The sequence below is a fragment of the Podarcis raffonei genome, chromosome 1 (genome assembly GCF_027172205.1).
Source record: "Podarcis raffonei isolate rPodRaf1 chromosome 1, rPodRaf1.pri, whole genome shotgun sequence".
NCBI classification, from domain to species: Eukaryota; Metazoa; Chordata; class Lepidosauria; order Squamata; family Lacertidae; genus Podarcis; species Podarcis raffonei.
The window spans coordinates 125,216,852-125,238,396 of NC_070602.1; the positions used below are offsets into that span (position 1 = coordinate 125,216,852).

General features: G+C 44.3%; 1 protein-coding gene across 2 annotated transcripts in view; it reads right to left on the reverse strand.

Annotated features, from left to right (window-relative positions):
- Positions 1-2,928: 2,928 nt before the first annotated feature.
- LOC128399510 (aldehyde oxidase-like) overlaps positions 2,929-21,545 on the reverse strand; it is a 55,310-nt gene continuing 36,693 nt past the window's right edge. Inside the window, exons 27-36 of one of the 2 annotated variants that reach the window (XR_008327233.1) lie at positions 19,883-19,978; positions 17,444-17,572; positions 16,009-16,083; positions 13,769-13,821; positions 12,488-12,602; positions 10,834-10,899; positions 9,754-9,942; positions 6,704-6,871; positions 4,308-6,425; positions 2,929-4,052 (exon numbers count right to left, since the gene is read on the reverse strand). Coding sequence is in view for 1 of the 2 variants with exons in the window: in XM_053361052.1 (XP_053217027.1) it covers positions 6,372-6,425; positions 6,704-6,871; positions 9,754-9,942; positions 10,834-10,899; positions 12,488-12,602; positions 13,769-13,821; positions 16,009-16,083; positions 17,444-17,572; positions 19,883-19,978 (945 nt within the window). In the remaining variant the exon portion in view is untranslated. Of the gene's footprint in view, positions 6,426-6,703; positions 6,872-9,753; positions 9,943-10,833; positions 10,900-12,487; positions 12,603-13,768; positions 13,822-16,008; positions 16,084-17,443; positions 17,573-19,882; positions 19,979-21,545 lie in introns of both variants that reach the window. The other variant, XM_053361052.1, reaches the window with a different exon arrangement.

A 21,545-nucleotide genomic window follows, 5' to 3' on the forward strand; every position in this document is an offset into this window, starting at 1 on the left:
CTTGATCAAAAAGCTTTACACAAAGAACACCTGTCGCATAAGAACAACATCAGGGAATGTAATGACAGACCCTGTCATTATAAACCAAGGAGTAAAGCAGGGCTGTGTACTCGTTTCCTCTCTTTTTAATCTTTTTCTTTACTAAAACAGGTAGATGCCCATAGCCCAAAACTCAACGCATCAAGCATTCCCATCCTTCTATACGCAGATGATATGATTTTGCTTTCACGGACAAGAATTGGTTTAAAACGTGTGTTAAATTCCTGTATTGACTATCTGTCCAGAATGAAATTGTGTGTGAACTTTGATAAAAGCAAAATAATGTTTTTTGGGAATTCACGCAAAAGCTATAGCTGGGTATTTGGTGGAAAACCCATCCAGCAGGTATTAGAATTCAACTATCTGGGAATCACATTCCATCATAGGCGCCTATGGTCCTCGCACCGTGCAGCAGCGGTGAATGCCAGTAAGATGTCTATGCAGGCCATAATGCGTTCCTTTATAACAAAAGGTAATTTGCATATCCCCTCTGCCCTCAAGGTCTTCAACGCCAAAGTTATAGCTCAATTGCTCTACGGAATTCCAGTCTGGCTGCCAGGGTTTATCCAGCTGTTAGAACGAGTGCAGGCAGCTTTCCTTATTAAGGTTTTTGCTGTCCCACGTGGTGTACCCTATGTCTAGAGGGAGGTCAATACAAGGTAGAGACCATAGCCTGGGCGAGATTTCTTACATGCTGGCTAGTCATCTGCCTCACAACAGATAAAGATCCTCTCCCTAGTGAAGTTTTGCTAGATCCCTTTCTTTCCCCAGGGCTACAACAGTTTAACGTAAAGGTACAGCAACTTGGGCTGTCAGTGGAATTTTTGCGATCAATGCCCCCACCATCTGCCAAGGCTATAATAAAAACTAAGTTGTGGGACATTGAACGCCAGGAACTACCATATTTTTTGCTGTATAAGACTCACTTTTTCCCTCCTAAAAACTAAGGGGAAATGTGTGTGCATCTTATGGAGCGAATGCAGGCTGCGCAGCTATCCCAGAAGCCAGAACAGCAAGAGGGATTGCTGTTTTCACTGCGCAGTGATCCCTCTTGCTGTTCTGGCTTCTGGGATTCAGAATATTTTTTTTCTTGTTTTCCTCCTCCAAAAACTAGGTGCATCTTTTGGTCTGGTGCATCTTACAGAGCGAAAAATACTGTGACAGCGGCAGCAGAGAAAACATGTTCCGCTCTTAACTTTCAACTTTCTTGGGCATATGAAATTAACCACAATTATCTTGATTTTTTGTTTAATCCTCAAGAAAGGGCATTTTTGCTGGCCAGGTTTAATTCAAATCTTTCAAACCTCCTATGGGGAAGGTTCTCGGGAATGGTGGAAGGAGAAAGAATTTGCCCGTGTGAAGACCATCAGGTGGAAACTCTTACACATATGGTTCTTAAATGTTAACCATATGTTGATCTCCGCCAGCAGTTTCTAGATCAACTTCATCCCCAAATGGAAACCAGAGTTAGAGGTCATACATTTTCTATTATTGGGGAATAATCAGGAGCTCACCAAGTTACTGGCTAAATATCTTTATCGGGTTTTTTTGTCGTCGAAACACATTGCAGACGTCTGACCTCCCTGGAGACCTAGAGATGTAATGTCAGACTACTTTGCCTCTTTCATTTGACAAATGTTTTGTGTCACTGGGAAGGCGGGAATTCTGTATTGATTTGCTATGGATGTTTCTATGTGATGCCAATAAAAGGTTTGATGATGATGATGAACTTCAAGGACAGTCGACACAGAGTGCATTACAATTTTCCACTTCTAAGGTTACCAGCCAGAGCCGTAGCTAGGTGATCTTGCACCCCTGGCAGAACAGTCCAGATTGCGCCCCCAGCCACGAACAAATTAGCTCTTCTTTCTGCCTCTCCTCCAAACCCTCCCTTCAATTCCTCATACACTTCACCTTGTAGTGAATTCTTTTTTGTAATGACTTCTGATTGAAGGACACCAAGATGGGGAAGGCTGACCTAGACGATGGTATATAGGTGTCTCCCCACTTACGCATGGGTTACATTCTAGGCCCCTGCCTGCATAAGTGAAATCGCATAAAGTGGGGAGCACCCCACTTTAATAGGGAGAAGGGCATAGGAGCCAACTCCTTGGGGCCAAAGTTCCTTCACCCTCCCCTAAAATATTTGAGGAGCGCCCCCCCCGTTAATGGGCATTGCCATTCAAATAGTGTCCGTGTGCTCCATCTTGTGGTTGATTATACAGGGCAGTGCTTACCTGCCCCCCCCAGTGTATTTTATTCAAGTTGGCACCCTTGAAGGAGGGTGTGAGAAGGGGTGGGGAGTGACTCCAGAGTAGGCAGGCTTTGAATTTGGTGCGGGCCCTTTTCCCTGTCCTGCTTGGCCGCAGGCAGGGAGCACTGGCTGGACAGGGTGCTGGCTGGCGGAGGGTCTTGGCAGCTGATTTTGCGCCCCCCCCCGCCTGCGCTCCTGGCAGGGGCCCACCTCACCACCCGCTAGCTACGGCCCTGTTACCAGCAGTGTTTGGATCACTGTGGCAAGGCTCTCCATGTCCAGGGATGGCAATAGCTGGCAAATCAGCCGGAGATAGTAAAAGGCACTGCTTGTGGAGGCCACTTGAGCCTTCAAAGACAGCTGTAGGAGCACCTCCAGGTTATGCACCTGTCCCTTCAAAGGCAGTGCAACCCTGTCCAGAACAGCTAGCCTCCCCAATTCCTTGACTTGAAACTACCTATCCATGTTGCGTAGTTCCTGGGATTATATCCACGGTAGGATCAGGGTTGACAGAGATGGGAAAAGGTATCAACATTGCATATTTCATTCCTCCTCCGAAACATTTGACTCTATAACCACCCTCTGCTTAACACGCCCAGCACTTGTGGGCGGTTTCAAGTAAAAGATCAAAAATGGAAGCTTACAAAGTTTATTTAGGTAGTAGGACTCCGAGGTACATCTGTCCACACTAAAACAGAATGGGACCTTTTGTTCAACAGAAATGAATACCAACAGTTGTAGTGATCACATAACCTTAACAAGCTTGATTAAACCAGCAAACATTTTCAGACTTAGGGTACTTACAGATGATCAGGCTATCATTCATTTTGATTTGTTTGCACAAAATTTCTTGAGGTTATACACTATTAGTTGATACTGATTTGTGTGGAAATTCTAGTACATCACATCAAGCAATTGTAACCCTACATTTTCCAGTGCATCTTCCCAACACTTTCCTTGCTACCAGAAGCATCATTTAGAGGGAGGAGGGTTTGTTGCATAAGAGTGCCAAATACACTTTAATTTCGCAACCCGAATTTGCTACTTGCAATTGAATTCCCCCGCAAAATAGCAAGTCAGGAAGTAGAATACCTTACATGGAACCATGCCAACAGATTTTTGCATTTTTCTACCAATATTATAATAGTACAATGCATGATATGCACTGTACTTCTTGCTTGAATTTTTCTTTGCACAGAAATGCTAGTCTCTCATTAAAGAGCCTGCTGGATGAGGCCAATGGCCCATTTAGTCCAGCACCCTGTTCTCACAGAAGCCAACCAGATACCTGCAAGAAGCACGCAAGCAGGATCCAAGCATAAGAGCCCTCACTCCTTCTGCGGTTTCCAGCAACAGGTATTCAAAATAATACTGCTTCTGACCATACAGACAGAGCACAAGTCTATTCTACGTTTGTTCAATACTCTTTTAAAGGCTTCCAAGTTGGTGGCTATCACTGCCGTTTATGGGAGTGGGTTCCAGAGCTTAACTATGCGTGAGGTACTTCATTAAGCATCGTTGAATGTCCAGGACTTCTAGTGTTATGAGGGAGAAAATATTTCCTCAGTCCGCTTTCTCCATGCCACACCTAGTCTTATAAAATCCTATCATGTCACTACTTACTTGCCTTCTCTCTAAACGAAAAAGTCCAAAATGCTTTCCTCACAGGAAAGCTGCTGCAGCTCCTTGATCATTCTGATTGCCTTTTCTGAACCTTCTCCAACTCTCTTCCTGCGCATCATCAGTTTTTTCTGCTCTTCTAAACAAGATTCAAAAAGGTATGAAATTATATCACTGCACCTGTGTACTTGGGCTGCTTTCAGACAGGTACTTATTGATGGGTGTTCCTCGTGCAGTTTTTTTTGCACAATCTCATTGGCACCAAAATGCTACACTGTATATTCTCCCTCCTTTAACCTGCATTTACCCTTCGGCGGGGGGGCGGGCCCCTTATTAAAAAAAAACCAAAACTGTTGACAACAACCCAATTGTGATTTCTGAACAACCTACTTACAAGATTAAGTCCCTGCCCAGAAGCCCTCTGTAAGATTTAGTTCTGCTTTGGGTGAACGGACAAAAAAAGGGAGGTGCCGCCAAACACAGAATCTTTCTTCCAGCTTTATAATACATAGCACAATTTGCCCAGCGTCCTCGCATCGTTACACTGTGTGCTTCCTGGCCCACACCAGCCAATCCTGTGAAGCAAGGAAAGGCACAGCTCAATGACATCAAAATACAGGACAAGTTGTACCAGATGGCACAGAGGGGAAAACTCACAACACTGCCATTTTCATATCGATCCAAGGTGCATGCAAGGGTGTGGGTGCAACTGCATATACACAGCATCGGTTAAGTGAAATGCAAAACCCAGGAAAAAGAGTGTGAGGACAAGGACTGTGAGTGACAGCTGAGATGGAGAACCTGGGGTCTCCAAGACCAACCATATGGTATGGTGGCATGTGGAATCCAATAACATTTGGAGGGGTACAACCCTGGATCTCTGGGAGTCCCAGGAACTGCCATTGTCTTAGCCGGAATGAGTGCAACTAGTCTTCTTCCTCTTCCTCCTCCTCCCATTAAATTCTTTGCCACTCTCATCACCCATGAGCATGGAAGGGATTATTATTTTTTATATTGCACATCTCTAATTAAACTTGTTGAGAAACTAATAAATTAAAAGTTCGGTGAAGTGCAAGCCAAGTGATTCAGTCTTCCTGGCAAAGCTACACACAAGAGAGTAACAGGGTAAGTGTGAAGCAATATTACTTGTAGGCTTCATTACTCGTGCACCTGCATGCTTAATCAATTTTAATCCATGCTGTAGTTAAAAAAGGTGTGATAACAAGGCACATAATCAAACAACAGATCACTCCTCGAATTATTTCCTTCGCCTTTCAAGAAATAATCTGCATGCTAGCCTTAGGAAGTGGCATATGCATCTTTTAATGTGCATGATTTTTATTGCCTAGTGCTTGATATTCTGGAAAGACAGCTTATCTTACACAACCCAACCGTCCCAAGAGATAATGCATGAACCAGACGTCTAAGATGCACAAAGGGACTCTTCCTGGCATGCACCTTGTACCTTTTAACAGTCAGCAGTCATTAAACAATGCTGTCTCACACCCTGAGGATGTTGTCTGATGCCCCGAGCCATCTTTCATGCGCACCACTGCACAGTAGGTTTCCCAAAGCCAAAACCAGCTCAAGATTTATTTTACCACAGACCTTGTTCAAAGTAAATAAAGTGGATCAATTTGAGATTCGCACTTCAAAGACAACAGCAGCAGTAGGCAGACGCTCAGTGGCAGCCAATCCTGGCATGTGGGAACAGGGAAACACACAGCATAATGAGACGAGGAGGATGCAAGGCAAGTTCGGCTACCATCAGCCTTCGCCAACCCAGATGTTGTTGGACTCCCAAGTCCCTTCAGCTCCAGCCATTATAGCCAATGGTCAGAAATGATGGGAGATGTAGTCCAAAGCATCTCAGGCTCACTATGTCGGGGAAGGCTGAATTAGATATTGCCTGAGGTTGGGGGAACTCTGTACATGGTTGCTATGTCTAGTAGCCGGCACATGTTTTTGTGTAACATTTAGTAATATCTTGAAAAACTGAGGGAAAGTGGTGTGAAAGAAGCAGAAGATGGATGGAAAGGTGGTTAGAGGTTGTAGGAAACTTAGTAGCCAGAAAAAAGGAGGGGACGGTGAAATAGGACCCTGGGAGAGGAGGGAGAGTAGACAGGCAAATGAGATAGAGAGGCAGGAGACCCCTGGATCTGCTGAGGGGGCTCCATGAAGGAGACAGAGTATGTTAGCACTAGGAACCAAGCAAGGCAGATAGAAACAACCACCAAATGGTTAATGGTTAGGCCTTGAACTGTAGCAGCCTAGTACCAAACAGTGTGAAAATGGTAGGAGACTGTCATGTAAATGAATATGAAGCCTGCAATATAATTCCCCACAAGAAAGCAACTACTGAACTAAAATGAACTGCATTTGTTGATAAAGCACTGGAAGATGTTGACTTGAAGAAGTTAGCACTTCATGGCACTTTCTGCACATTCCTGGTTCTTCTTCAAAGGGAGATTTCCCACGAAACAGTGGACTTGCTTTTTTCATCCTTTGGGATCTAGAAAAATGAATAAATAGTAAATGGAACAATCAGTCTCGAAGAGTCATTGCTAAGGCTTGTTGCTAAATCAGTTTGGACTTCTGTGCAACTGATGCAACAATACCTGAAGGCAACGAGAGAAAGCCACTGGAGGCACAAAAGATTTAGGGTGCCATTAAGGACAGACAGACCAGAAGATGCTACGTCCTGATTTTAATTTAAGAGTAACCTATTCCTCATCCTGACAGTCATGAGAGAAAGAAGAATTAGGCACCAAATGCATTAGAAATCTTTACCATCTTCGTAAATTGGTCATCACAGGCCATTCGCACTCGTTCAGGAGTCAAGGGGCTGTTCAACACAAAGTCTGATGGCAATCCTCTTTCCTTCCTGGCAGCCGCCACTGCATCCCATATTGCAAAAAAAACAGAGCTCCCCAAGAAAAGTGCCGCTTCACCAAGGCCCTGCCAAAAGCAGAGACAAAAGCAGTGAAATCATGTTGAGGCATTAGCAAATATTTCACATCAAGAACCTTTCAGGGAGCATCTCTGTCCGCACATGAAATGAGTTTTGTTTTCTCGTTGTGTGGGAACAAGACCCAGCATCTGACACACTCTTAAGAGCTTGGTGGCATCAGCCTTTGTGGACTCACTTGGGCAAGCAGGCAGACCTTACATGAGCCAGCACCTTCATGTGACTGATGTGAGAAGCCACAGGAACCTACTACATAACACCCATGATGAACAATACACTCTTTGCCCTCCCTGTGCTCAGGGCTGGCTCCAAGCTTGAGGGGGCCTTCACGATGGGGCCACTAGTGGGCTTCCCGATTCGGTATGTGGTGAGTGGATGTTCTAGTCTCATTCTCTGTCCTTCCACTTATTTTCCACTAAGCTCCAAGGGTGGTAGGTGGCACTGCCTTTTTGAGAAGGAGGAGGAGTAGTGATGGTAGCAGAAGTAGAAGCACTCCTCAAATCAGTACTGAGTGGCTTATCAATGTCCACAGTGTCATAATTGCAACGGTGCCCACCTGTTGCTCACTGGTGGAGAAGGAGACAGCTGTATATCTAACAAGGGTCCTGTGGCAGCCTTTCTGAGAATGCTGACTGCAAACTCTGGGTTATTTTAGAAAGGTTTTTAACCTATTCTGAGTGGTTGCTTTAAAAATATATGTGAAAGCATGAGCTTATATCCACATGTGTGCACATGCAGCTTTTTAAAGACTAACCAAAATGAAAACAAACAATGTGAGGCCACACCTCTCTGCTAGCAATGCACGGCTGCCATTCAAGAACATATTTTTCTTGTGTCCTAGTCGGTTCACAAAGATTGCTCACCGTATTCCGAAATGGTGGCAGCCGCAACTGCGGCCAATCACAGGTGCTGGAGAGCTAAGGGTAGTGGGAAGAGCAAACTGCCCATGCAGCTGGCTGATGTTACAGGCTAGGAATCTGTGACTGTTATTATTCTGCCCCTCTCATCTGAGCTTGGGCTGCCACTATATAGCTCCCCCTCGTCTGTGTTTATCCTAAGATGCAACATCTGTCCAGTTCCCTGGAACGACGAGTTTCATTTTACATGCCACACTTTTTACATCCAAAAGGCCAAAAGTGAAAAGCCCTTTTGAGCGTCAGCCCAATAAGATCAAGATGTGGATGGACACAATTGGTGTCACCTGATATTAGTGCTTTCCCAGGGGCAGATGGGACTTGTCAACTTGGGAAGGGAGCCCATCTTGGAGAAGGAAAACACTGATCCTAGACCTCAAGATGCCATGTGGGATATCTTTGGAAGAAGAAAAGGCTAAGGAGTAAACCCTGCACAAATCCAGAGTGGAGCCCCTAAAACGGTTGGATGTACAATATGCCTCTTTCCTTCAACTCCTGCAGTCAAGCTGGTGCAAAACATATTGCTCTACTTTCCTGTGGAACACATCAGTGAGGCTGAAAGGGGAGGCTCTTGTCATCTGGGCAGCCCAGGACCTCCATACATACCGCCCAGGCCTGTGCTACAGGGAGGTCATTTTGGTGCTGCTAACACAGTGGTTTGAATTCACCCCTGGAGGTGCACTCCATTGTCTCTCAAAACAGATGGATGCCAATCAACAAGCAAAGGTGGTTAGCACAGCCAGCAGAGCTACAGATAATAACACTCAAGTATGTGGTCTGCAAGGGATAATTTAGGCCTTATAGTCACATTCCGTCAAGCTGCGTAACTGGCCTAATCCCCCATTAGGCTTTTTGACCTTGTTGTGCTAGAAGTTTGACATAACTTGTGTTCTGTTTGGCTGCAAGTAGATAACTGTGCTCTGATTGTTTTTGGCTAGTTGGCACAGTTTTTCTAGCTGCCACTGCCTCGATGAGTAGTTAAGAGAGACGGCTAAAGGTAAAGGTAAAGGTAAAGGGACCCCTGACCATTAGGTCCAGTCGTGACCGACTGTGGGGTTGCAGCGCTCATCTCGCTTTATTGGCTGAGGGAGCCGGCGTACAGCTTCCGGGTCATATGGCCAGCATGACTAAGCCGCTTCTGGCGAACCAGAGCAGAGCGTGGAAACACTGTTTACCTTCCCGCCAGAGCAGTACCTATTTATCTACTTGCACTTTGACGTGCTTTTGAACTGCTAGGTGGGCAGGAGCAGGGACTGAGCAATGGGAGCTCACCCCATCGTGGGGATTCAAACCGCCGACCTTCTGATCAGCAAGTCCTAGGCTCTGTGGTTTAACCCACAGTGCCACCCACGTCCCTGTCTCAAAGGGTAGTTAAGAGAGAAGGCTAGGCCACTGTAAAAATTGCATTCCTTATTTCCGATTGTTTTATAGCCTGTTCTGCTATCATGCCTCCAAAAAGGGCTTGGAATGCCTCAAAACTGATTGCTCTTCTCCCGATAGGGGGGCATGCTACAGTGAAACAATTGCCTAGCAAGGGTTCCCACTGGAGTATGTCATGTATTTTCCTTCTGGCTCTGTTGCATTGTGGTCTGCAATCAATATTCCAATGTGAAGTTGAGGACTTCAGTCTTAGGGGAGACAACTTGCTCAATAACATGTCACAAAACGGAATGAAACACTCCTGATATTATATCCATGTGGGCATAAACCCAACTGCTGTTAAGCGCATTTAATCACTGTTGATTTCAATCACACTTATGCCTGAATGGCTGTGGGATGGATTATAGCCGCATGATTAATAATACAGTAACAAGATATTCATAGTGAAAACAACTTATTCTCTCATATCATTTCCATCCCACCCTCCAAGTCTGCAGTTTTTCCTTCAGTAATATGGGTCACTTAGGTTTAGCAGGAGCGAAAGGGAAGAACTGCACCTTGGATTTCAATCTTCTTACCTTGGATGAGTAGATCGCTGTTGGGTTTTGGCTAGATGCCAACAAGGAGACACTGATCTGTTCTGGAATGTCACAAACAGCAGGGATCTTATACTGATCTGGGCCCCGTGTGTAGAGGACCCCCTCTGGGGAATATGTGAGTTCCTCTGTTGTGTAAAGTCCAAGGCCCTGGACAAATGCACCTTCAATCTGCCAAGAGAAAGTATAGCTTATAGTGAGATTTCCATATACTTTGTTGTGTTACATTAATACGAGCTTTCGTTACATTGTCTGAAAGCGATGCTAGCTTTAAAATTATAATTATTTATTATTAAAACTGAACAAATGAACCATAAAAGCAAGCATAAAAATCTAACATCTGAAAGACAACTAGACACCTTACCATTAATATTGTAATTAGACTTTCAGAATTCTATGAATAATGCTGGCCTTTCACAAATATTTCAATTCTTTCTTCTCTTTCTCTTAAATTTCACCATCTAACAAAGCTGAAATGGGTGGGGCATAAAGAAGGCTGATCGCCAAAGAATTGATGCTTTTGAATTATGGTGCTGGAGGAGACTCTTGAGATTCCCATGGACTGCAAGAAGATCAAACCTCTCCATTCTTAAGGAAATCAGCCCTGAGTGCTCACTGGAAGGACAGATCCTGAAGGTAAGGCTCCACTACTTTGGCCACCTCATGAGAAGAGAAGACTCCCTGGAAAAGACCCTGATGTTGGGAAAGATGGAGGGCACAAGGAGAAGGGGACAACAGAGGATGAGATGGTTGGATAGTGTTCTCGAAGCTACCAGCATGAGTTTGACTAAACTGCGGGAGGCAGTGGAAGACAGAAGTGCCTGGCGTGCTCTGGTCCATGGGGTCACGAAGAGTCGGACACGACTAAACGACTAAACAACACATTTTAATTACCCATTTCTATCATAAGAGTTGGAAGGAGGTCCAACCCTGTGCTCAGTGAATTTATGTATTGTTGGGTTTTGTATCTGTCACTGAACAGGATCGCCTTCCAAATCATATGATTATAACTGAAGTGAATTTAGTACCTCATAGCAAAATGAAGAAATTCTCAGGACTTACCTGACCTATATCCATTGCCGGATTGATGCTGCATCCAATGTCCATAACAATATCTGTTTTGACATTCTGTTAATGAAAAACAGGTTATAACTTTGTATTACATTCGAGGGACTGAAGCATGAGGAGATGAGCCAAATATTATGGATAGGATATCGAGAATTTGTACCCAGTGTGGTATGACCTATTTGTGGCTCATTTTGAGAAATAAGTCCCAATGAATTTAACAATACTTTATTTGTTATAAGTATGCTTAGGGCTGCAGTCCTTATCTTGTAATATTTCCCCCAGTCTAAAACCGTATTAAAGTCAATGATGCTACTTTCATTTTTAGAAGTAGGTAGAATGCACAACACTTTAATGGAAAAGTAACAGTAGCCAGGAAAACTGGTGCATTGTATTGGCTATGGCTAAGAGCTTTGGCTAAGAAACCAACAAATACCAGCTTTTGAATCCTCCCAATATACTGATTGAAAATGTATTGTAACTTTTTTTTTTTTGAAACTGAAATCTGTCAATTTCAGTTTCTCTCATATTCTCTTTTCCCCGGTCTTCCATTTGCCACATTTCAGTCTGTGAAAAGTCCTCAAAAATGTGTCAGCATTTCAGTGCACATATCTTCTAATATACCAATTTTTGCAAGCAATTTGCACTTATATAATTGCGTTTTTGTATTCACTAAAAAAAGAAAAGAAAAAAAAGAAAGAAAATGTATTGTAACTTTTGAATAAATGTTTCTGGTTTTTTTTAAATACAATTTTCCTTCAACTATGAATGTACCGGTCAGCCTTTCAGCCTTAAAGCCAGATTCCAATATACCAGGAATCCTGCAAAAATTAGAGATACAATATATGCAAAGTGGACTACACTCGTTTATGTGCTATATAAATGCTATGTATTCTTTTTATCTTTCTGTGGCAATAAACACTATACCACTTCTATGGGAAAATTCATGTGCAAATGGAATTCATAAATTGTAAAACTTAAATAAAAATCTGTCTGGTTCTGCACAAGACTGCCTGCTTTTGCCCAGTCAGCTTTGGAAGAAAACAGCTGGAAAAAGGGCAACACAAGTAGAGGCTGTTGGCTACAGCAACACAAGTGCCCAGATGAATTCAATTCACATGCATGTGCCATAGCAGCAACTCATGGATTACTGAAGTCACACGAGGAAGGAGGAGAGGTTAAACTCAACTCACACAAGAAACCACTATGTATCCTGCACCCATTTCCAATTACCGTATTTTTTTGCTCTATAAGACTCACTTTTTCCCTCCTAAAAAGTAAGGGGAAATGTGTGTGCGTCTTATGGAGCGAATGCAGGCTGCGCAGCTATCCCAGAAGCCAGAACAGCAAGTGGGATTGCTGCTTTCACTGCGCAGTGATCCCTCTTGCTGTTCTGGCTTCTGAGATTCAGAATATTTTTTTTCTTGTTTTCCTCCTCCAAAAACTAGGTGCGTCTTGTGATCTGGTGCGTCTTATAGAGCAAAAAATATGGTAGCTGTGCTTTGTAGAAACCAGCAGGATTTATTGCTGTCCACTGCAAACAACTGTTTAGACTGAATACGACAAAGAAAACACAAGAGCCTTTCATTAGTTACACAGGAACTTGGCTGTGCTTTTTGCACTAGCTGTTAAGTGACACCTGACAGTTTACCTTGTGGTCTCCAGTCAGACAGTCTATTTCAACCTCTGCGCAGGCAGCTCCAAAAACAAAATATTCAAATGGGTGGCCTTCCCCTTTCTCCCAGTCCATGTTTGCTTCATAACCTCTGCAAGAAGCAACAAAGTATGTTGGGGAGTAAGGGATGCTTGCAGGCGTGGGAACAGCAATAAAAGAGACAAGGGGGGGAAATAGCAATAAAGAGCCTCACAATCACAATGATGTGCTGGACCCTCAGTTGGTACAATCAGTCATGACAGTGGAGCTATGTGAGATTTGCTCTGATAATGCATCATGTTGTTTAAGAACATAGCAGCAGGCCTGCTGATCAGATCAAATGTTCATCTAATTCAGCATTCTGTTTCTGGAAGTGGCCAGGCCTCCAGGAACCCCACCAACAGGAGATGTAGGTAAAAGCCCCCAACATTCTTCTCCCCCAAAGCCAGTCAATACTATAATGGCTAATACCCATTAATAGATCTATGGATTTGGCTTTTCCTCATTTAAAGCTGTATCATCTACCACTCATCGTTGCCACATTATAGTCTCCCTTGATGCAGTCAGAATGCAGCGCTGACCTGAGTTCTCTGATTCGGAATGACTTTTCCTTTACAGAAACATAAAAAAACTCCTCCAGACTCACTGACACCACGTTTAACCAAATGTACAAATTTCTGAATGCGACCAATAATTCCTTCCACTTGATCAGTGGGTTGGATCCAAAGTTACTGTGAGCAGAATGCAGATCATGAGAAAGCCCATGAGGTGGGTTGGGGAGGGGGAGAACAGGTGAGTTTTGCCTGAAAAGTTGCTCTGGAGAGTTGGGAGTGTCTCTGGAACCATTTGGGAAGCAGCACAGGGCAGCCTTCCTCTTTCTCCAACTGGTTTTAAAAAAATGCATCTTTCTCCAGCAGGACGATCTGCTGGATCTTAGTGCCTTTCACTCACAGAAAGATATTCACAGAAATATTTCACTGAAATATTATCCATTTAGTGCCATCAGTGTGCATGGTTCATTATAGAGTGCAAAACAGTAGGCCACAGTCATGTATCTTTCACTCTGCTGCTAACATTCTCCTTCAGGACCTTCATGTACAAGACTAGACACGACATGCCCTTTTCTCTGTATGCTTATGTCTAAGCAGTATATGCAACTACTAAAAGTATCAGCTCAAGTCATTCATGATCCCTGCAGAAGCTACCTTGTTATGCAAGTCATTACAATAATTCTCTTTTGACAGTCACTTCTTGAAGTCATGAGTTAATATCTAGTACCTGAAATAACCTATAGCTGACAGATTGATACTCTGCTCAAAAGCTTCTTTGGCCTGTAAAACAAGCAAGCATAGTAAGTTTATTCCTTCAAAAAGCAATCTTGTATAAAAAAAGATACCATGGCCATGCTAAAACCAAGACATTCCTATTAATATTTCCAGCTAGACGATCAACTCATGGGCAGGATTTGAGCTATGAGTAACAGAAGTAATCAGGCAATAATATTGTGGTTATGATTTAATAGATAGAATATAGGGGGCAGCAGAAGGGGAGAAAGAACTCCATGGAAAATGGGGTGGGAAATCAACAAAAAGAAAAGACGAAATTGTGTTTTGATTGTATATGTTAAAAATGTTGAAACTTAAAATATAATCGAAAAAAATTGTATTTCCAGTTGACTGAAATGGAATGTTGCACATATGAGAACTGTGGAAATGAGGCTTTCACTGAGGATGTAAGACTGCTGGTAGGACCTCAGGTAGCTGAATACTCCTCCAAATAAAACAATCCCATCCATCCAGAAAACTAGTGTTTCAGGGAGAAGTTTGGCCTAGCCTTCTTCCTGACATGATAGTTGCAAGCAGTTATTTTTTCTATGGAGAGGCGTCCCAGTACATGAGCTCTCACTAGCACCACACACAGGTTTATTAGCTTAGTTAAGAGTCAAATTGTACCTGATTCTTAGTAGCCGTATATTTTCCTCCAGCAAAAGAGAAGCACCTGGTGGTGGAAAAAGTTGCTTTCTATATAGCGGCGTGCGCCATAAAGCTTCTGGAAATGTGTCTACAGTACCGTATTTTTCGCTCTATAGGATGCACTTTTTCCCCTCCAAAAATTAAGGGGAAATGTGTGTGCGTCCTATGGAGTGAATGCAGGCTCCTTGGCTTCAGCGATAGTAACGCGAAGCCTCCGAAGCGCAGAGGGAGCACTCCCTCCGCGCTCCGGAGGCTATGTGTTGCTTTCGCTGAAGCCTGGAGAGCGAGAGGGGTCAGTGCACACTGATCCCTCTCGCTCTCCAGGCTTCAGGGATAGCCGCAGCACGAGTTCCCGCTGCGCTCCAAAGGCTTCAGGTGGCTATCCCTGAAGCCTTTGGAGCGCAGTGGGAACTCGCGCTGCGCTCCGAAGGCTTCCGGTTCCTTTTGCTGAACCCGGGAGAGTAAGACTCTCCCAGCTTCAGCAGAGAGGGAGAGCTGTGCAGCGCCCCTTCAGTGAAGCGGGAGGAGAAATGGAAGGGGCTCCGTTTTTCCTGCCGCTTCGCTGAAGGGGCGCTGAGCAGAGAGGAGGAGAATTTTTTTTCTTGTTCTGCCCCTCTAAAACAAGGTACGTCCTATGGTCAGGTGCGTCCTATAGAGCGAAAAATATGGCACTTCATTTCACCTCCTCACTGCTCTTAATTTAAATGTTAATTCGTCCACTCAAACCGTAGACTAATATCCCCCCTGGAATGTGTCCTTCAGCTGTCGTAACACCCTGTGCTTGCCTAGATGAAGTACGGAGAACTGTGCATGCAGAACGGTGGGAGGGGATGCAGAAATCTGTGACTTTTGTGCAGCTGCAATGTTGTTTCCTTTACAAAGGTAAGAGTCACATCAATTGCTGTGCACACCACTTCCCACAGGGGAAAGCAGTTCTTGGTGTGAAAAAGATTCCTCTCCTCTGCACTAAGTGCATTAATTTAAGGGACAGTGGAAAAGAAAACAAGCCCATTTATAAAAGTGTGAATAACAAATCTGAACGAAGAAACTTGCCAAAGGCAGGGGCAATGTCCTGCATAAACACAAATTCTTCATATTCCATTTTCTTTCTTTAATCATGTTGCGGTAAGCTAGGCAAGTTAAAACAAGAGGTTATGCCTTGGCTCTAAAGTCATATAACATTTAATACAAGTCAAATGTCTGTTGTGGTGCTTCTTATTTAATTGCTGTAAGTCAATCAATCCCTTTGTTATGGTCAATAGCCAGTGGTCAAAATAGAAACGTCCAAATATATAAAATGATCCCCAACAAAACAAAGTAAAGACTGACAATGCCGAAATTACTAGTAACTGTATCATACTATAGAATACCAGGAATAGAGAGCAAAATTACAAGTTGCTAAAGTTTTACATGAATCAGTACTATAATTAGCCATGCTGCAAGAAATTGATGCTTTCTGATCTGAAGGGAGTAAAAAAACATAAAATGTGCCCTGGGAATTTCCATATAAAGGGTAATCCATGGAAACCACAGAACTAATCTTACCCACTCTTTCCATGTGCCCTTAGGGTTCTGTCTAATGATGGGCTCAAGATGTTTCCGGAGGGTCTGGCAGGCATCCTGATGACATTGGGAGGAGCACAAAGAAGAAAAAATTCTATGTAAGACATTTGAAGGGTTCTGTTTTTGCTGTACTGCTGTGTTGTTGCTCACACCACAGGAGTCATTAAACACTAGACTATGGCATTGCCAAGAGGTTATTTCAACAAAAAACCAAGAGCCTCCACATTCAGTCCTGAGCAGCTTAAATTTTGCAACCCAGAAGGGGAAGGGCATCAGTTAAACCTCATTAAGGCTTCTTCTGTACTACAACCAACTGGGCAAATTTGCACTAACCAGATGTTGCATGCTCTGTGCTGTAGCTCATCAGGTAAGGACCATAGCTCAGTGGGGGAGTATCTGCTTCGCATCAGAACATCCCAGGTTCAATCCCTGGCATTGCCAGGTAGGTCTGATAAAGAGCCTTGCCTGAAAAACCGGAGAACCACTCCCGGTCAGTGTAGACAAAACTAAGTTAAATGGGCCAGATGTCTTACTCGGTATATGGCAGTTTCCTATGCTGTTCCTGTGATTCGTACATTCCCACCTAGCTGTTTGAAATCCATTGAAGGATAGAGCATGAGACTCTTAACCTCAGGGTCATGGGTTCGACCCCCACATTGGGTGAAAGATTATTGCATTGCAGTGGGTTGCGCTAGATGACCCTCATGATCCCTTCCAACTTTACAATTCTATGAATCTATGAAACTCCCAGCACTTTCCAGCTCAGCGTGTATCTTCTCTGCAAAACACAATGTTGCTCAAGGTATGGGAAAAAGAGAAAGTAGGACTCAGCTCCTGAAGGAGTGTCTCCACCCCCATCGTTCAGCGCCAAGGGCCTTCTGGCAGTTCCCTCCCTGCGAGAAGTGAGGTTACAGGGAACCAGGCAGAGGGCCTTCTCGGTAGTGGCACCTGCCCTGTGGAATGCCCTCCCAGCAGATGTCAAGGCAATAAGCAACTATCTTACTTTTAAAAGACTTCTGAAGGCAACCCTGTTTAGGGAAGTTTTTAATGTTTAATGCTGTACTGTGTTTTTAATATTCGGTTGGGAGCCCCCCAGAGTGGCTGGGGAAACCCAGCCAGATTGGCGGGGTATAAATAATAAATTATTATTATTATTATTATTATTATTATTATTATTATTATTATTATTATTTATACGTTATTTAAGGTTGCAATCCTAAAACACAACCAGGCACCTGTGTTCAAGAAGTCAGTGGTGCTTTCTTCTGAGCGTTTTTGTGCACTTAGTATGAAAGTCTTTCAAAAAAAATCAATACATTTCATCATCATCTAACAGAAGTAAGCTCCTATGAATATCTTTCAAGAAGCTGGAACCTTGGAATTTTGCATTAACTAGAAGATTAATATCTTATTTTACCTTCACTGCCATTCCATTGACATCCGTTCCCATTGATCCAACTGAAGCACATGCATTAGGGACTGTCTGCGTACTTGTTTCACAGAAGTGAATATTTGACATTGGCATCTTTAATTCTCGGCTTGCAACCTAGAATGAGAAAGGAAGACATACAATATTCTGTTTTAACTACAGCAACCTAGACCAGGCTTCCTCAACTTCGGCCCTCCATATGTTTTAGGCCTACAACCCCCTTGATCCCTAGCTACCAGGACCAGTGGTCAGGTATGATGGGAATTGTAGTCTTGAAACATCTGGAAGGCCAAGGTTGAGGAAGCCTGACCTAGACCTTTACACACACACACACACACACACACACACACACACACAAAAGCGTTACACCTCATAGTTCTGCTTGTAAAAGGTCTTTTTGGGTTCAGTGGCATTCACAAAGACACTCAACAAATGCCATTGACCCAAATTCCCCCACTTTCAGCAGCTGAATACTGTATGGACATGGTCATGGAGGGGGTATAGCTGGAGAAATCAGATTAAGGTTTAGCTCCTCCACAATGTCTACCGTATGTAGACCATACAAAGAAGCCAGAACCTATTTTATTGTGTACATGTATCAGGAACTGATAACTATTTAATCTGCTTGTGTATAATCACAGCTGTTCTGCATATTAACCAGAGTAATGCTGAAGATAGGTGAAGAGATGTCAGGAGAGGTTGTTTTTTTTGCTCCTCTTTTAATGCTGCAGACGGTTAAGGGAATCTTCAGCAACTTTCACATCTTGGCACCATCTTCTTTGACTAACCTTATTGCCCCAATGCAGATTAATGTTGAAGCAGAATTAAATTATGGCTAAAAGCATGTGAAAGTAATGCGGACCAGAAACAGCCAGGTTTGTCCATCTTTTCATCAAGCATAACTAGCTCATTGTTCCCAATGTGGCTTCCCAACTACAAATAAAAGGCAGTATTGCGTGGCCAGGCGGAGACCCCCCAACCCCAGGTGACCCCCCCGGGTGGAATAATGACTCATGACAACGTGTTATGGGATTATAATTGGCCGAAACTTTATTAAACTTTCAGATGTAGGGAGACCTTGGCTTAGGCATTGGGCGTTTATCCCTCCCAGTCCCCAGCCAGGGATCTGGGGAACATCAGGGTTGTCCAAACAGTGTGGGGATTGGGCTGGCTCTGGAGAATGTATGTTTAAGCAGAGAGCCCGCCCCCCATTTCGCTGCAAAGCAGGGGAGAGCACTGACAACCTATCGGCGTACGGCCAGTGACTCCACTCAAAACAACCCCTTTAATGGAGAACCCTGGGATTGCCGCTACAGGGGCGGCATGGGTCGCCGCTTCACGCCCCGCCCCCCAATTTAGGGAAGATAGACTAAAGGATTCCGCCCAAGGCCTGAAACTGCCAAAGTTGTGACTGTTTTGCTACGGGGAAGGCAAAACCTGCCAATGCAGGGAAATTCCTTCCCGATCCTTCAACAGGAACCATCAATGACCGTAGCAGCGCCCGCATACCTGTAAAGAAGATGTTAACCTGCAAAATGAAGGCATAAACTGAGGGAGGGCAGGGGACTGAGGACTCCCAGGTAAGTTCCACCCTCTATTGTGTGTGAGGGGGGTCCCAACCCTACCTGGTTGATTCCCCTGGCAACACCTCCCCAGCTGGGATTGGTTTACTGTCTGAGGTGGGGTGGGAACCTCCAGGTATCCAGCTTGGGGAGGTGAAGCCAGGCCGAATTGCCGGAATCCTGTGGGATCAGGGGGTTGCACGCGGCCACGCAAAAAGCGCCCCCCATTTGAAGTGGGGAGCAGTCATTATTAGCCACAGCTAGAGGCAGTAATGCTTCCAGTTCCTGGAAACCACGGGGGGTTGGGTCCTTGAAATATACTCAGAGTCGCAAAGTGATTTCATGCTCTTTATTCAGCTCATAGTGGTGAGGAGGAATGAATGAATGTCCCCTCAAAGTATCTGCTTTATATACATTATTTACACAATGGGCTGCACATGATTGGCTAATTCCGGAATTCTACTGTAAGCCAATCAGGTTGTGGATTCACTTCTATCTGGAGCATGATTGGGTAGTTCCTGCCAACCAATCATACTGCTGCATTGTTCTAGGACCAATCAGACTGCTGCATTCTGAATCCTATTGTTCTAGGACCAATCAGACTGCTGCCTTTTGGATCCTATTCAACTCAGTACATAACAGTCCTCAATTAAAACTGGGGTTTGTAATTACCCTTATCTTGAGATCAGACCACTATATTTCATCTGGCATAACTTCACTGAAACTAATAAATAGATGCCAGGAAGTAACATGGATTGCTGCCATCTTTTTAAAGCAGAAAATTAAAGATATCAATCAGCAGAAAATCTCATTAAAGCAATTTGTTATTCACACACATAAGCAAGAGATAAGCAATTCCTAGTACCTGGATCATTTTGGTGTGGAGCCCTTGCCCCATTTCTACACCACCGTAAGTCAGAAGCACGGACCCATCGGTATACAAATGAACCAGAGCAGCGGCCTGCATAAAATAAGAACACACAGTTTGGCTCTGCACTCTGCATGAAATGAGCAGAAATGTTTTCAGTTGGGCTGTCTTTATCAATCTAAAAGTGAAGAGTTATATATATTTTAAAGAGACGCTCTGCAGTGAAAGGTTAGGATTGCTGCTACAATCTGCTGCACTAGTGTTAGCCCTATTATTAGGTCAGGGATTGGCAACCTCAGGCCAAGGAGTCAAATGCAAGCCTCCAGGATTTGCCCTGACTCTTCCCAAGCCACACCCGCTCTCCAAACACAAGTCCCTAGCCGTCCATGTTTCACACCCTCCACGAGTGCTTCTCCCTTGCTGGAATATGCACTTGAATACTGATAAGAAGAGTTTGGATTTGGATTGATACCCCGCTTTATCACTACCCTAAGTGGTCTCAAAGCGGCTAACAATCTTCTTTCCCTTCCTCCCCCACAACACTCTGTGAGGTGAGTGAGGCTGAGAGACTTCAGAGAAGTGTGACTAGCCCAAGGTCACCCAGCAGCTGCATGTGGAGGAGCAGGGAATCAAACCCAGTTCACCAGATTATGAGTCCACTGCTCTTAACCACTACACCACGCTGGCTGTTGCTCGTTTGGAAGATAGAAAAGGGTGTGTAGAAACTAGCCAATGGTCCAAAGATGAAATTCACACTTGTTGCTCTGTCAGCTTCTGCCTTTGGCCCTCTTCACCCGTGAAGGTTGACAGAAGGGCTAATTTCCCCATCCTTGCATTAAGCAGAGGAAAACAGCTGCCCCAGGCAAGCAGATGCTGGGGTGGTAGGGAGAAGTGGTATAGGAGGACAGAGATACACGCAGCCTGGCCTGCACCCCTAAGCCAGTTTGCTGTCCTCATGTGTGGTGGTGGGCATTGCCTGCTCAGAAGTGCTGAAGTGACCTTCCACTGCCAAATTTCTGTATGTGGAATTGGAAACGCACTGTCCTTGTGGACAGCAAAATGTCTCAGGGCAGTCTTGAGCACGGTGTTGCTAATCCAGAACGCGGCAGCCAGACTGGTGACTGGGAGCGGCCGCCGAGACCATATAACACCTGTCTTGAAAGACCTACATTGGCTCCCAGTACGTTTCCGAGCACAATTTAAAGTGTTGGTGCTGACCTTTAAAGCCCTAAATGGCCTCGGTCCAGCATACCTGAAGGAGCGTCTCAACCCCCATCGTTCAGCCCGGACACTGAGGTCCAGCACCGAGGGCCTTCTGGCGGTTCCCTCACTGCGAGAGGCCAAGTTACAGGGAACCAGGCAGAGGGCCTTCTCGGTAGTGGCGCCCGCCCTGTGGAACGCCCTCCCATCAGATGTTAAAGAGAACAACAACTACCAGACTTTTAGAAGACATCTGAAGGCAGCCCTGTTTAGGGAAGCTTTTAATGTTTGATGTATTACAGTATTTTAATATTTTTTTGGAAGCCGCCCAGAGTGGCTGGGGAAGCCCAGCCAGATGGGCGGGGTATAAATAATAAATTATTATTATTATTATTATTATTATTATTATTATTATTATTATTCTGGTGGTACACAGTGCTAGCAAAACTGCCATGTTGAT